The sequence below is a fragment of the Penaeus monodon genome, chromosome 8 (assembly GCF_015228065.2).
Source record: "Penaeus monodon isolate SGIC_2016 chromosome 8, NSTDA_Pmon_1, whole genome shotgun sequence".
In the NCBI taxonomy this organism is placed as follows: Eukaryota; Metazoa; Arthropoda; class Malacostraca; order Decapoda; family Penaeidae; genus Penaeus; species Penaeus monodon.
The window spans coordinates 11,724,227-11,741,726 of record NC_051393.1 but is presented as its reverse complement, the minus strand read 5'-3'; the positions used below and the strand labels follow the sequence as shown (position 1 = coordinate 11,741,726).

Sequence of the window (17,500 nt, the reverse complement as noted above, 5' to 3'; positions counted from 1 at the left end):
TTCTGTGTTAATTATGTTGTTTGGTATACTGTATCCTATTTTGTTGCAGGAACCATTTGCCGTATACATTGTAAAAAAGTGACATTTTAAGAGGATTTTGCTTTTCATGCCCAAATTATGTCAATGGATCCTTATTTTTCTCCCCCCAAATCCCTAGATTCTGATTTTGACAAATCATATAGCTTATTCCCTTGTACTGAATTTTCCCCAACTTGCTCAGATGAAGCCCCCACAAAATACTCTTCTATTGTAATTTTCTGTTGCATGGAACTACTGGATATAAATTGGTATATGTTATAGATTACATGCCTTAACCAAATTGGGACCATAGTAACTAAATCAGAGAAAATATTGGTGTATGAGGAATATTTAATTACTTTCATAGAAAAATTGCATGACTTTTACATTATTTTTTATAAAGCAGCACCTTGCGCTTATTGATTTTAATATAAAGAATAATGATTATTGGTATAATATGAAAGTGTATGTATATTATTAAGTGAATGGCATGTAATAAAAGTGAAATTTCTTCAATTGAGGTGAATTTTTTCTTTAAAAATTATGATATAAAGAATTCAGATAAATATGAGCGTTATCTAGTAAACAAAAAATTACACTTTTGTTACAAATATACTTTTATTGAAAACATAACCATCAAGTATGTGAAAACAGAATGAAAAGAAACCAATGTGATTTTTGCTGATTGTTTGATACTGTGGTTTAACTATATGTGAAATATTTTTTCCCCATATCCTATTTTCCCCATCCAGAATAAACTACAGTGTCGTATAGATGTGATATTGTTTGGATCCTATAATATCCTTTGTACAAGCTGTGACGTTATTCCCTTTTGTACATTACAAAACCTGTTTATCTAAATTGTGCTACAGCTAATGAAATTCAGACCAGTAATTTAGAATTAATTGTAAAATGAGGATGGAGTTACCTCATTGCACTTTTAATTAAGTTTCCCATAGGTACAGTATTTTTATGCATAGGTGAAGCAGACAATATTGGGATTTGAAATTATAAATATGTGAGATTAGATATCTTATTGAAAAGTTGTAGGTCTGTTTATTTACGTTTTTTATTTCCTTTATTCTGAAATACTAGTGTATCAGATCAATTTTATTACTGTATCTTTTTCTGTGAATGTGGTGTATATGTTATTGAAAAACAAGTGTATCCCATATTGCAGTTTTTATAAGGATTTATTACTGGTGATTTATCTCCTTTCCATATTTCTGTATTTACTTCTATGCTTTTCAGTTTGAAATGTCCCCATCTGGCTGCCACATGGACCTAGAACACACAGCTCCTGTAAAGATTGGCTCCATACCTCTAGTGCAATACTTTAGCAACTTTGTTCAAGGACCACCCACTAACTCAGCCCAACTCACGAATCTGGCTTCAGTTCAGCCTCCAGTGCCTGCTTATGCCCCTCCTGGACAGCCCCCATTGCCAAATTATTCTCCAGCACCAGGACAGCACCCAGGGGTTGGCTGTGCTGCTATACCAGGTCAACAGCCAATGCCAGGTCAACCTCCGATGATGAATCCCCCTATAGTACCATATCAGCCTCCAATTCCAGGTCAAGAACCTATGCCTGGTCAACCACCAGTGCCAGGGGAATCACAAATGCCAGGTCAGCCTCCAGTGCCTGGTACTGGGCCAGGTCAGTCTCCAGTGTTGGGCTTTGCTCCATCCATACCAGGTCAGCAAGCAGTCCAGATGCCCTCCAACAATCCAGCCCAGCCTAGCATAGCAGTGTCCAATGTGGATCAGAATACTTCACCATACAACCCTAACTTCCAGCCAGCATCTTACCCCATACCAGGGTCACCAAGATTTCCAGGAGTCCTACATTATCCTCAAATGCGTAAGTTTTTCATTTTTGTTACTTCTTTGATGTCATTGAATGGTCACAAGGTGTTTCTTTTTTTGATATGCTATCCCACTGTATTTCAGATACAACATTCCATGCCAAAGTAAATGATTACTTCCATTTTCATATAAATATATCTGAAACTAAAGTCATGTACAATCAGCAACAAAAAAGGTTCTGGCTGTGCCAGACTGAGATTAGAGAATTTGGGCCCTTCTTACCCTGGAAAGTGGTCCAGATAAAGTAACATATGTGCATATGCATACGTACACACACATGTACACGTACACGTACACATACACGGTACACGTACACGTACACGTACACGTACACGTACACGTACACGTACACGTACACGTACACGTACACGTACACGTACACGTACATGTACATGTACATGTACATGTACATGTACATATACATGTACATGTACACGCACATGCACACAAACATGCATTGTTTTAAAATAACATGTACTGTGTATTTGGCATTATCTAAGTGGGTAAGTTATTGGTTGTTGTTAGCCAGTCATTGATCAAAATTACTTAATTCACCACTGATAAGTAGTACAGGTTTTTGGCAGGATATGTATGTATGAGCAAGTGTTATCTGCAAAAGGCTCATATCTGAAAGTACGAACAGTGGCTAATGCATACAAAGAACCTCCAATTATCTCTTTGCACAATGCAGGGGACCTTCAAGAAGGATTGGAATACCTGCCTTCTTAGATGATCTTGAGGATGGGAGTCTCATAAGCAAGGTTCAACTAGCTAACCCTTTGGTGGCCATTTGGCAAACCAGTCAACATACTCATGCCTTTGTTCAAACGAAAAACTGTTTATTGTTATTTTGTTATTGGAAATTCAGTGTTTTGTGATCAAAATTTAATTGACAATAATTTTGTCCATTTACACTTTCCATTGTTCATTATGATATGTAGAAACACACAAATAATGTTTCAACTGGGCCATTTTCCTGGGCAAGATGGGGACTGAATTTCCAATTGCAGTCTGAGGAGGTGTCACCTCTTCTGTTGCTGGCTGTACCTTATCAAGAATAGGAAAATGTTTATTCTCAAAATTAAATATGTTTTTTCCATTTTCTTTTTCTGATAGCCTTACCAACATACAACCAGTGTATGTTTGGAACGACCAGCATTGCGGAGATTGATAGTGATGTTGATGATGGCCAGAATCATAATGAAATTGGATTTGCACCTCATTATATATCGTATAGTCTTGTAAACTCCAAGAGGCTCCAGTCAGGTATTGTTTGATATATGCAGAACATTTATTTTTGTAAAGCTTATATAATTTCTCTCTTGTAAAGTGATTTGTGATAAAAAGTGGATTTGCTTATGATGTTAAGAAAACATTAAGAAAATGTGTTAAATGAAATACAAAAGCAAGGAAGAAAAGATTGATATTAATATGATTCCAAGAAAATGAATGACATTTAGGCAAGTAATATGAGACACCATGAAGTATAATCTGAAATAATGTAATCCAGAATAATTTGAGACATTATCCCTCAATATAACAGCTGCTTCTGTGGGTGATACCGGAGGAGGCATGGATGGCATAACCAGTGGAGTGAGTGACCTACATATTCGTCGTGATAGTGGGAGCAGTGGTTCTAGTGGAGACCATTACCGTGGAGGTAGGACAGCATATCTGATTGTGAGGGTTAGTCTGTTCTTTGTATCAGTGTGAAGTAATGGCTGTGATATTTAGGCAAAGTGGTGACATTTTTAGCACTTTTGATTTCTATTTTTTGTTTTTTCATTCATACAAGAAGAAGTATCTGTTGTCTCTGTTGATGTAGTTTGTCTTTTGTCATTGGAAGTGCTAGTATCATTATGACTTTATCTTCAGGCTACAAGGCAGGTAAGCTCAGAATGACATAACAGGAAGATTTCCTGTTGGTATATTTTTAGTTTTGGGTATGGTTGCAGAATTGAGCTGAAATGGGTAGGTATTAGTTCTCTGTTTTGGTACAATTAGTATGTGTATGTAATTTGTCTATAGCAAGTATTTATTGTTAAGTCTTAAATGTTATTTTGCATGGCAGTGAATCAGATTTATGTGCTCATAAGTGTCAAGTTGCTAAACATGTAGGAAGTGTTGTTTTTATGATATATAAAGGAATGATCATAGATTAATTGTTGGAATGCAGAAGTTGTAATTTTGTTTTTTGTTCACATGTTGATATTGATGTCTGTTGAATAATTTTTTCTTATATTTTCTTTTATTTCATCAATTTTTATCTGAACAGGTTACCAGGCACATATCTGACTTCAGAAGAACACGATAAGGGAATAGCATTCCTTTCTTTGGGAGTATGTAAGTGCAGCATGTAAAAGGAGACCAGTTATGGTTCTTTTTGAAAAAAACAAAAAAACAATAGAAACTTTTAACACAGATGAATGCTCTAACAGAATGAAAATTTATTAATATAGGTACAAATATCATTGAATATAACTTAACCCCCAAAGTATATGTGTGGAGTTTTTAAAACTGAAATTGATTTTCTGTATCAGAACACGGATCAGAAAGCTGTGCATCAGGAAGGCATATAGTGAAGGTCATGATTCAATATTTATTTTATTTTAGGAAAAAATGTTTGTCACTTAAAGCTGAACAGATAATGGAGATTCAGCCATAGAAACACTGAGACAATCCTTCACATGTTTTCTTTTTGGGTTGCCATATGGAACTACAGTAATTATATTATTTTTTTCTCTTTTTCTGACCATTTTGATTAGATTAGTATGTATAATACTTTTACAAGTATTATACAGTTTATTCATTGTTTTTATTAGATACGGAATATTGATCTAATGATGTAATTGCATTTTACCACAGCCAATATTAATTTGATTATAATATATGAATTAATTTCATTGATAAAACAAATATATTTTGTACTGAGTGTATACCTTAATATGGTACACAAACTGACTATGTAACGGGAATGGAAAATAGATTCCTTTTTTAGATCTAAATTTTCAACATTCCTTGGCTGAATGCTTTCCTCCATGCTTAAGTAATTTGCATAAAGTAATAAAGCTGCATAGTATAACATTATGGGATATATTCTTTGTTGTATCTTAAGTAGTTTTGTACTTTGGGGGTTGATTCATTAGCTGTTGAGAAGAGATATTTGCATCCTTCAAAGTGAAAAGAAAGTAAAAAGCCTTAGTAGGAAATAATAATCTTTTTACGTACAGATTTAGGATTTGTTTTAAAGTAACCCCGTGATGGCTGGGAGAAGATAAACCATCCCCAGGTGTGTCCTCAATGGTTAAGACAAGATTAGAGATCAATATTTGCATATATCATGTGTGTGACTGCAGATTTTTGTATATTTTCATGGCTTGTCTCATGGTCACTGGCAGTGAATAAAACATTACTTATCATTTCTTATTTATATTTTGCACTTGTTACTTGTTTATATTTATATCATTCACAGAATTCTTTTTAATTTATGTGTAAACTATCCCTTCAACCAAGACTGATAAGTAATAATAGTTTTTATTTCTTTTTTACATTCATTACAATACAATAGTATTGATCAAAAAATCTTGGGGAGGTAAAGTTCTTCAGGATCCAGTCACAGATTGCAGTGAAGTCATACTCTTGCCATACCTACAATACTAAGGCTAATGTGCACCTGTGTAATTTTTAATGAGGTAAGGTAACTGAGGTATTTTTTTTTTAATTTGTTTACCAGCCATGGATCTTTTATAGCAAGAAAAAAAATTGAAGATTTTTTTGACCCAGATGGACATTTTATCATTGCTTATTCAGCAAGGAGTCAATTAATAGGCCTTCCTGACCTCACCTGATATTCCCCTTTTCTTGAATTTTTGGGAGAGTTTTTTATTTTTATTTTTTTATTAACCAGTTGGATACCTCGCTAACTGCACATGACCCAAAATCCAGGCATTAACCCATTGCCGACGGGTGGCATGTACACACATGCCATGGCATGGCGGGACCATCTGCCGGGGGCACGTACGCACATGCCATAGAGTATGTATGGACATGCCATGAGTTTTTTTTTGTTACAATCACGGCAAAAGATTATTTTTCTGCCAGTGAAAGTGTGATTATGTCGGTTTTAACGCTTTCTCATTTTTACCATGCAACAAACAAAAAAAATGCAACAAACCGACGATTTCAACTCCATGATGCCGCACACTGCTTATTTTATTCGGACTATAGACCGAATAATGATCAACTATGGAGTCTATATAACAACAAAAATACACTTCAGTCTCGATTTATCAGGAAGTTTGGCAAGTAGAGACTTTGAAAAATAATGAAAACTGAAAATACAACATATCTTCCTAGTATTACGAAGAAACGGCATGGGATGCTGGTATTTGGCATGAGTGGTCGCGCATGCTAGGGCGACGATATAAGCCCCCGGCAGCGAGGCCCCGGCCTCTATGAATGCTACCCTTCAGTTATGGGTTAAGCTTACTTGAGTGGCAACTCTTCTGGGTATTCCTTGTAGGCCTGGCTCAACCAAACACTTGTGTACAGTGTCAAGGCTCCGTACCTCCCCTTTGCAGTGTTTTTGCCTCTCTTTCTGCTTAAATATTTGTCATTTTTCAAGGTTTATATTTGTTATTTTGAAATGCTGTATGACAGTGGTAATAGCTTGTTTTCTTTGCACAGACTCCATATCCTCTCTCTAGGTAGTCTATAACAATAACAGTATCAATAAGTAACATTTCATTATTTGTTTCTTTTTGTATTATTAAATTTTCTGAAATATACCTTGCGCTTTTGGAAACGGAGCCAGCACTGGAGCCAGAACTCTTCCAGTCTTGGCATACAGATAGTACATTTCACACTCATTTACTGGTGGAAACAATGCAGGAGTCCCTTCCTAAATGCCCACTGAGTGGGCTTTGTGTTGTTGTGGTGAGTCATTCCTGTCACCACAACCTGTAGTTAAATTTTTCATGATGATATATTCACATCAGCCCAGCCCGTCATCTGTCCCTTATCCAAATTTTTTAATGATGTCATTGTCTTGTCACCCAGATGCAATTTAATAAACATCATTAGTTATTGTTTTTATTGTTGACATTAGGCTGATTAGAAAGTTATTATCAATACTAATAGCAGTAAAAGATAAAAAATAAAGATCTTTCCAAAAAGCAAGAAAAAGGGTAAACAGGTGAGATCAGGTAGGACTAATAATTGACTCTTTGGTGACTAAACTCTTGTGGAGCCTTCTGTGTGTTAGCACAGAAATGCTCGTAAATTTTCAACAAGAATGTGGACATACTGTTGTCAGTGTGGAATTTGAGTTAGTTTCATGTGATTTTCCTTACTAATTTCTTGACTCAGATTTAGAACTGGCAAATATAATCATAACACCTGTGCTTTATTGTGCATGAATATTATTACAAACTTGTGGCTAGTGGATTTATAATTTAACTACCATCATCAGTGAAGAATATCATTGAGAACAAAAACAGTCCAACAGCTATTTTTTAGTTCCTGGTTATCAGTCTGGGAAATAAACATGAGGGACCTCAAAAAAGATGTACAAAATTAGATGGTTGAGATCAATCTTTGATATTCTCATCATTGTGGGTTTTTTATCCTTTAATGGCATGTTTTCACCAGTTTTTCTTCCTGTTAAGATAAAGAGCAGCTGCTCACCGCCACAGCATGAGGCATCATCTGCATGATAGCTTAGGTAATTGCTTTTATTTTTTCATATCCCCCTGTGGTAAGTTTTATGTAAAATAGTTTTGCCCAAGCAACTGGATTAATGCAAAGGAAACCAAACTTTTTGTATGATACTTGTAGTACTTTTATGTGATGTTCAGTATAGAAATCATGTTTTTTTAACATTTATCAGTGTAACATTGTTATGAGAGGGAGTTTTTTTAAGTCTTCATATTTTTCCGTTAAAAGTAGATTTTTTATGTGGAATTCCACAAAACTGCTTTGTATTCTTCTTATTGCAACTAGCAAGGCATGTATAAGCATGAGTACTAAATTGGATATGACTTTAGATGAAGTAAATTACTTTTCGAGAGGATCCTACGTAAAATGAAAAATTTACCAAATGACTCCTATTTAATTTGATGGTCAGTTTTGATGTAATTTACAGTAGAGATTGGTTAAGAAACAACAGACTTAGGGAAAGAAACTAAGATATTAATGCCTTGCAGTCATGTCAGATTTGAATTGTAAAGCTGTGTAATCTGAACTGGACACTACAGACAGTCATTACTGAGATATCAACTCAAAACATTTGCATCAACAGGGGATGCACCACTCATTGTCCACCATCAAGAGCATCACTCTAACTCAGACTCAGACAGCGAGAGACCAGCAGAGGCAGCACTCACTAAAGATACTGGCTTCAATACCAAGGACACTGAGACCAACACCAATGACAGTGATAAAGATACTGATGCCAACAAGGATACTGGCAACAATACTAGGGATGGTGATGCCAAGGAGGAGGAACCTAAGACTGAGGAGAAAGTAGAAGATGCTGCAGAACCTGAGGAGAGCAAAGAATAATGTCATGGAGGTCAGTGTAATTCAGTAAGTTGGTGTTTAAAATGACAGAAGTTTTACTTGAAATCTTTTGATGCAACTATTTACAGTTGTTTATTGTGTGCTATTTGTTATTTAGTTGTAATATGATTTAATCATATAGCAGAATATTAGGTTTATCTATATCTAAGTTTATTAGAGTAGGCTTATATGAAAAGTTTAATAATTTCTGTTTATTTGAGAATTATTTTTTCATGTAGTTCATAACTTTATATAATGTTAGTTCAAAGGTTTGATTATTCAGACATTACATTAGTACTCTTATTTTTAAAGTTTTACTCACAGAACACACGCACGCTCACATACCTACATTCTCACACGCACTCACGCACTTGCACACTCCCACATTCCCACGCTTAACACTCACACACTCACACACACAGGCATGCACACGTGACACATGTGACACACACACACACACACACACACACACACACACACAAACACACACACACACACACACACACACACACACACACACACACACACACACACACACACACACACACACACACACACACACACACACACACACACACTTGCATATTTGTGCATATATTCAGGTATTTGAATAGTTTATGAGCAATCCAAGTAGGGAATGTGGCAGTAGCTGTGGAGCTAGAGATGGATGCTGCTGCTCTCTGACATTGTGTACCTCATCCCCCAGAATTGTTATCCCAGGCAGTACCAGCAGGAGGCACTCTTGATGCTCCTGCTTGTTCTTAAAGAGACATTATCCTTTTTTTGTATGCTCAGTCATCTCACAAGGTGCACCATTTTCTGCCTTCTGGTCTAGTTTGATGTCCAGCCACTTTGTAAAACACTTCATCTCAAACAAACATGATAGCTTCCTCTTTATTGGTGTCATAAATCCTGATTTTATATACCCACACTTTCCATTTATAGTAGACAATATTGGCTCATAGATGTAGCTGGGAAGAATTTGTTGTAGGGTAATGGTAATGACTTTGAGTCTGCTGCAGGTGTTTATGAGGCACCTGAATGGAATCATTACATTCTACTGACTGTGCCTAGGTTTTCTTAGCCCTGGATGAAGACTTCATGGTAAAATACTGATGATGTAGTGTCATTGAGGTGTAGTAGCACAGGTGTGGCTGGCAGTCAAGATAAGTTGCAATATGTTCATGCACACAGTGAAAGTCTACTCTAAGTATGGCTTAAGGAGAATGGAATATACATGCTTATCTACAGTTGACAATGTGACTATTCCTTTACCTTGGTGAGCAATATATTTTTTTTCTCTCCAAGAAGAAGCATAGAAGCAAAAGCTTAACAGCACATGCAAAAGTGATATCCATATGCTTTAATGAAATATCCTAATTTAATAAACCTGGGTTTTACTTAAGTGTGTGTGCATTTTCTTTTCACTTTTTTTCTGATGGAAGAAGGCCTGAAAGTTTTTATAATAATCCAAAAGAATAACATGAATGTAAGGACTCTTGCTACGAGCTTCAAGTTGTGAGGTGCATAGGTTTGCCAGTGTTTGCCAAATTGTGGTAGCATGCATGGGATCCCATCCTGGCAGTTGAAATATAGACATCAAGTGATGAGTCAACGCCCATCACCTATCATTGTTCCCCATGATGTGATATCACGTCACACACTGCCTCCAGGTTAAGAATTTTAAGAGCCTTAGCTTGGAAGACTTGGCTCACTGTTAGTAGAGCTAAAAATACATTTTTTTTTTTCTTATAGCTTTCAACAAAGACCTGACATTGAAAGTAAGATTATGCTGGATAGGTTTAAGGGTTTTCTTGATGGAAGGTGCATTCTACCCTTAACACATACACATATTCTTATACTTATGCAAATATAAATGCAAATAGAAATAGATGTACATATACATATACATACATATACATATGCGTCTATATATGCACACATATACAAATACACATACAAATACATATACATATACACACATACATATACATTAACCAATACTTATACCTATTACCTATATATTATACTTTGTGTATGTGCATCTGTGTGGGTGTGTAGGTGCGTGTGGTGTGTTTCTGTGTATGTGTGTACGTGCATGTGTGTGTGAGTGTGTGTGTGTGTGTGTGTGTGCGTGCGTGCGTGCATGCGCGTGTGTGCGTGTGTGTGTTCGTGCGTGCGTCAGTGCATGTGTGTGTTCGTGTGTGCGTCAGTGCGTGTGTGTGTGAATGTATGCATGCTTGTGAACAGATATTTTACATGAACTAGTCTGTTAAAGGTGCCATTATACTGAAACAGTTATAAAGTATTCCAGAAGATACGGTGCACAGGATATACAGCCTTTTACTTTTACTCTGTGTCCATTATAGAAGTGTTTCCAGCTCTATGATTCTTCATGTGTAATTTCACATTAAGTTCATCTAAGTATCTTTGGACTTTGTTTCCAGTTAATGGTGTTATTAGTATATTCTTTTTTCTTTTCCGCTAAGTTCTTATGCTGTTTTTGTAGATTGTTATTAGGAATTTAGTTTAGTTTAGGGATTTCCCTTTTGATATAACTGGAAATTAAGCATCTTAGAAAAATCATGTATATGTATGGAAATCATTAGTTAGTTATTTACTTGTAATAGAATGGCAGTCTGTATGAATTCTTGTTCCAGTACCCAGTTGATATGCATATGAACTGATGTCTGGCACAAACAGAATGTTACATGTGATTGTAAAGCAAGTGGAGCTTTTTATATTAGTCACTTGTATTTTTGGTATGCTGGTCAAAATTACTCTTTTAAAACATTTTAATTGGTGTGATTTTTTTCATTGGCAAAACTCATCAGACTTCAATAGATGGTTACAGGAGAGGACTAATGATGCACTGGGAAGCTGCCTTCTCTCTAAGTGTAGCTAACCCAGTCATTACTACATATTTCATATGACATCTAGTTCATGGAGGGACAGAATCAGAAGTGTGAAAGAAACTCATATCTTCTACATCTTTCATAATCTACTCACACAGTGTAACTGAAAATCAAGAAAACCTGTTGAATTACAACTCCTTCCAGTAGTGTGCCAAAAATTAATGACATCACTAGGCAGCTCATAGTATGGTAATGATTGCTTACCTATTTAAGCATGATATTAGTAGTAAACATATCATGTATTGAATTTGGATGCTCTACCATTTTAATACTGAAGAACAGTGATAGTAGTCTTCTGAGTTGAAGATAAAATATTTCTCTCTTTGGAAAGCAAACCTCTTGAGCCAGTGGCATGGACATGTATAGAAAGCAGAAAGCAGGCAACACCATTTCCTAGCTAACTGAAGGAGAAGAATAGTGATGGACAGTATGTGTACTAATATCAAATGAACTGACTTATCTCATTGATGATAATAATAATAATGATAATGATAATCAATTTCAAAGCAGTAAAGTGGTAAGGTCCTATTGATAAGAAATACTAAGATTTTTTTTTTTTACCAAGCATGGTAATAGATTTTGTATTATGGCAATAGATACTCACATTTTGCATCTAAGGTGGTATAATTTTCAGTTTTTCTCTGATTTCCTTGCATTTTGTAGTATCCACCTTAAATATAAGTGGCTAGGACTAAGATAATGATAATATAATTTCCATAGAATATACAGTTATATAATCTGCTTATATTTGTGTATTAGAAAGGTTATATTGGTTTAAAATCAAGTAATAAATGCTCTCCAGTAGCTGCTCTGTGTACCATTTTGAAATGCTTTGGGTATTCAGGAGTAACAGTTTTCTGTAGCTTGCTCTGACTTAATAGCATAAGTATATAGGGTAAACTGTTAGTGATGAGACAGAAAACCTAAGAATGTCATCTCAGAATTAAAGAAATGGAGGAGCTACAATATGGAAAACTAATATAGAAACACAAGTTTTATGTTTATATTGAACGAAAAGCACAACTAATATGTAGAATATCTTGTAAAAACTAACAGGAGCAGGCACTCTATGAGATCCTAGGAAAAAATGAAAAGGATGGAGTGTTGGAGGAAATTTTGGGTGACCACGCCCTTCAGTCTCATGGATAATGTGGGCAGCATGTATACCTCTAGATTCCTGTTCCAGTCTTTTTAACCTTGTAAGTGTCTGTTCTATTATTGTTTCCCCTTAATGTACTATATACAAATTTGAATAAGATATTACTTCATGTCCCTTTGTAAACAATCTTCATTATGTGATTTCCTTAATTGATAATATGCAGGTATATTCTATGTCGTTCTTATGGGTGTTAGAACAATAGATGATAAGAGTATAACCAGTTTCCTTCTCTGTTAAGTCAAAATATGTTCATGTGTGTATCTGGTCATCCACAACTAAATTATAATGTTGATAAGAATGAGCACAATCCAAATATAGGCAATATTAAGAGAAATCAGTAAAGCTAGACAATTACAGCAAAAATGCCCAAAAGGTAGAATGTGGGTGAGGGAGAACAGAAGTTAGTTATATTTATTTATAGCAGCAATTTCCAGGACCATTGTATGAGTAGTCATCCACTAAATATAAAAGGTAATGATGAGAACAATCATATGTAAACATTTGAGCAAGGGAAGCATGATAGAGTATTAAAACTGTTGTTACTTAGATTAGGTTCTGTGATAAAATTGTAATCATGTACTATGGCTCTATCAGACTGTCTGCATTCTTGGATAGGATATTCAATTTTTAAAAATCTCTTTAGGTTAGTCATCAGTAGAAGTAACAATAGAGCATCCTGTTGGTTTGGCCTAGCTTAAATGGAGTATATGGATGTTAAACATTAATGTAAAGGAAAGCTGTTGTTTTTCAGAGTCCTATTAGATATTGAGGAAAGGAGTTTAACGGAGACAGATAATCAATCAGTAGCAATGACCTTGCTAGGGGCCTTTTGAAACGCACAAAGCATAGGACTTATCCGTGATATTCATTCATCAATAGGACTCTTTAAGTATTTAATTTCTACTGTAACGATGACCAAAATTTGTTATAGGCATGTAACCATACTAGTAGTGTAAGAAAAAACCCCAATGTGATAATAATCATAAAGGAAACAGGAGGATTTTGTAATACTCTACAGATTGCATGTGAAGGACATATGAGAGGTCCATCCGAATACACTGACCAAACAAACAACCATGTCTGTTTGTGAGTTTATCGCAATATAATTGTTTTCTTCTCCATTTAATCTCCTTTCCCTGTTCTCTCTGTCCCATTCTCATTATGCTTTCCCTCCCACCTCCTCTTCCATTGTTTATCTTACTTTTAGCTTGTCCTTGTTATCATCATTGTCATTGTCATTATCATTATGATTTTTATTTTTGTCATTAGTGTTGATATTATTATTGTTATTGTTATTATTATTATTATTATTATTGTTATTATTATTATTATTATTATTATTGTTATTATTATTATTATTATTAATATTATTATTAATATTGTTATTATTATTAATATTATTATAATTGTTATTATCGTTATTATTGTTATTATTGTTATTATTAATGTCATTATTGTTATTATTATTATTATTATTATTTTTTTTTTTTTTATTTTTTATTTTTTTTTATTTATTTATTTTTTTTTTTTTATTATTTTCTTACTATTATTATTAGTGTTCTTCTTCTTCTTCTCATCATTGTCATCATCATCGTCATTATGGTTATTGATGATATTATCATTATCATTATCATAATGTTTTTTCATTATTGTTATTATTATTAATATGACATTTTTAGTATTATTTTTACAAGTATGATTATTAGTGTCATTATTTTTACTATTTGGGGAAGTAGTTTTGTCATCATCACTTATATTAAGAGCCAGACTACCAACTTTGTTATTTGTACATGGAATCTCACATGCAAACTTTTAAACTTCAAAGCATACTGGCCCTTTTTTATATGAGGACTTCCAATTAACTGTATTAAACTTGTCAGCATTCTTCTTAAAAACAATGTATGTCAGTGGATGATCAATCAAATGTTTATATTTACAGTGAAGAACAATGGAAGGTGGGGCCATGGCATGGGAATATTGCTGATCTAACCAATCTCAAGTGCCAAAATATTTCAAAAGCATTATATCATGTGTACACTAAACAAAGTTACCAGACTGGATTAAAAGTAGTAATCTGACTTCAGTTCATAGACTTCTATTGGTCACCACCTTTTACCATTAACCAGGTTGCTGTCTAGTTGGTTCATTGAATGTACATGTTGCATGTTGGGTAAAATGATCCTTTTTAAAAAAATTGAATGATCATTATTCAGTCACGTCACCTGCGGTTATGTTAATCTGTATGTTAACCCTTTCCCGACGGGTAGTATTTATATTGGCCCCGGCCCCGCTGCCGGGGGCTCATATCGTCACCCTAGCATGTGTGACCGCTCATGCCCAATACCAGCATCCCTTGCCTTTTCTTCGTAGTACTAACAGCCTATGTTGTATTTTCAGTATTATTATTTTCTAAGGTCTCTATTTGCCATATATCCTGATAAATCAAGACTAGGATATTTTTGAGACTGAAGGGTATTTTTGTTGTTATATAGACTCCATAGTTGATCATTATTTGCTCTATAGTCTGAATAAAATCAGCAGTGTGTGGAATCATGGAATTGAAACCTTATGTTTTGTATTTTTTTTTTTTTTTTTTTTTCAATTATTTTATAAGATAAACTTTATTTTCAACAGATTTATATTATCACTTCCATATAGATATAATTTTATGTTCAGTGTTTTTATGAATACATATTTTTTTTCTTTTCTTTTTTTTTTTTACCAAAATACATATCGGTATTTTCACATGGTTTTACATCTTCACTTCATGAATACTATGTAATATCTCTGGCCAATGTAGCCGATTACCGACGTAATTTTTTTACGCTAACCTTGGAAGCCCGAGAAGCCTTTATGAAATGCATAGTATAGGAAAAATGAGAAAAAGAGTTAAAAACTACTTAATCACATTTTCAGTGACAAAAAAATAATATTTTGGTGTAATTGTAAACAAGAAAACTCAGATGGTCCAGGCATTCCATGCCATGTACATACATGCCACCCATCGGGAAAGGGTTAAGGAATAGTAAAATAAGCTGTTGTTGGCTTTGTAAAAAATGATAATGCAGATCTGAACAGCTCTTCATAATGAAGGATGATTGCAAGTTGTGCCTTGAAGGGAGTTAAAAAGAAAAGAAAAGAAAAAAAATTGTAATAAAAGGGAAGGAATTTAAGTTGGGTGTTGTGAGCTGCTTGTCCAAATCCAGTGATTATTTTAGCTACTGTTCTTGATCAGTAATATACTTAGGCTCACATTAATCTCTCTGCACACACTCACATTTGCACTCTCACAGTCACTTGCAGTTGCACCGACACCCACAGCCATCCCACATCCACACATAAGCATATATGCACACACACACACATGCACAACAGAAATGTGCTCAGGCTCACATTGTCTCATGTACACACTCACATTTGCACTCACATTTGTACCCATGCCTGCTCTCACATCCATGCCCACTCCCAGACACATTCCCACTCCCACACCCAAGGTAGTTTGAAACAGGTAGCCCCACTCTGTCTTGATGAAAATCCTAATTGGCAACTTCTGAGCTTCTGAGCTAAGCCCTGCCTCTTTGCTTTTATTCATTGCAAATATCAAAAAGAATTATTATTATTATTTTTTTTTTCTTGGTCTTGCTTTCATTTGTTTTTCTACCATTGTTATCAGTGGAATATTTCCAAAGAAAATACCCTGAAAAAAATACTTAAACCATTAAATATCACACAAATTGACCAGGTCAAATAAAGGGGCAGAGCTAATAATGTCATCACATTTAGCCAGTGAGAGTGTTTTGTGAGATAACAAATATACGTAGATAATAATTACTTGTGTAATTTTCTTGATATTGTTATAATTACCAGAAGTAAAACAAACATTTCTCTCTTATTTATGATAACAAAGAGTTCTTTACCATCAAAATACTCTTGGGAAAAAGTCAATTTCATTCTTTGGAAGTGGAGCAACCTGGTTCTGTGTACTTTGCCTACACTCACACTCACACTCAAACTCACACTCACACTCACACTCACACTCACACTCACACTCACACTCACACCCACACCCACACCCTCACCCTCACCCTCATTCAAACTCAAACTCACACCCATACTCACACTCACACTCATACTCATAGTCATACTCATACTCACACCCACACTCAAACTCACACTCACATTCACATTCACACACATTCACACACATTCACACTCACACTCACACTCATTCACAAGCACATGCATACATGCCCATGTGTGATAAGCAGACACATAAAAGTGTAACGCATATATGTGAAAAACACACACACACACACACACACACACACACACACACACACACACACACACACACACACACACACACACACACACACACACACACACACACACAAATAAAATGAAAGTATATAAATTTTGTTCATCTTAGACATTATTTTCACAAGCTACACATTTTTTTCCCCATTTTCATTTTTACTTTTCACTTGTTTATTAAAGTGGATAACATGAGGAGAGTGTCATTGGGGTTATTCATTCTTATTTGTGGTAAATAACTTTTGCAAATTAAGGTGCAAATGCAAATCACATAATTAAGCCGTATATCAGGAGCTTTACAAGAAGAAACGTTCATAGGACTTTCTCTTTTGTATTCTCAGTGTTGATATTGGAATATTATGCAGTTAAAAATGTAATTTTATTTAGTACTTCTACCTGACCAATAAATCCCACGTATGTATAGCAAGACAGATATAAATCTGTTCTGTAAGGGAGATAGGTAATTGTTTTCTAGTATTACCAAGTGCACTGTTAGTATGTAAGATGTAATACAATACAGAGTGAAACAGAGGCAAGAAAGAAGGTTAAGAATATGAGATCCTCACTCTTGCTGAAGATGCAAACTAGGGTGGATTAGTTTAAGGAGTGTCATTATCCTGTGTCTTTATTTGAGTATGTAGTCGTGATATGTAACAAAGTAAAAAACAAA

At 34.8% G+C, this 17,500-nt stretch overlaps 1 protein-coding gene across 4 annotated transcripts in view; it reads left to right on the top strand.

Moving 5' to 3' along the window:
- Positions 1–9,844, top strand: part of LOC119576145 (arrestin domain-containing protein 3-like) — a 20,086-nt gene extending 10,242 nt beyond the window's left edge. The window contains exons 8-14 of one of the 4 annotated variants that reach the window (XR_005229026.1): positions 1,270–1,879; positions 3,001–3,150; positions 3,428–3,544; positions 4,160–5,576; positions 7,551–7,606; positions 8,183–8,455; positions 9,149–9,844. Coding sequence is in view for 2 of the 4 variants with exons in the window: in XM_037923712.1 (XP_037779640.1) it covers positions 1,270–1,879; positions 3,001–3,150; positions 3,428–3,597 (930 nt within the window). In the remaining 2 variants the exon portion in view is untranslated. Of the gene's footprint in view, positions 1–1,269; positions 1,880–3,000; positions 3,151–3,427; positions 4,127–4,159; positions 5,943–7,550; positions 7,607–8,182; positions 8,456–9,148 lie in introns of those variants that run through there. The other 3 variants (XR_005229027.1, XM_037923713.1, XM_037923712.1) reach the window with 3 other exon arrangements.
- The last annotated feature ends 7,656 nt before the right edge of the window (positions 9,845–17,500 follow it).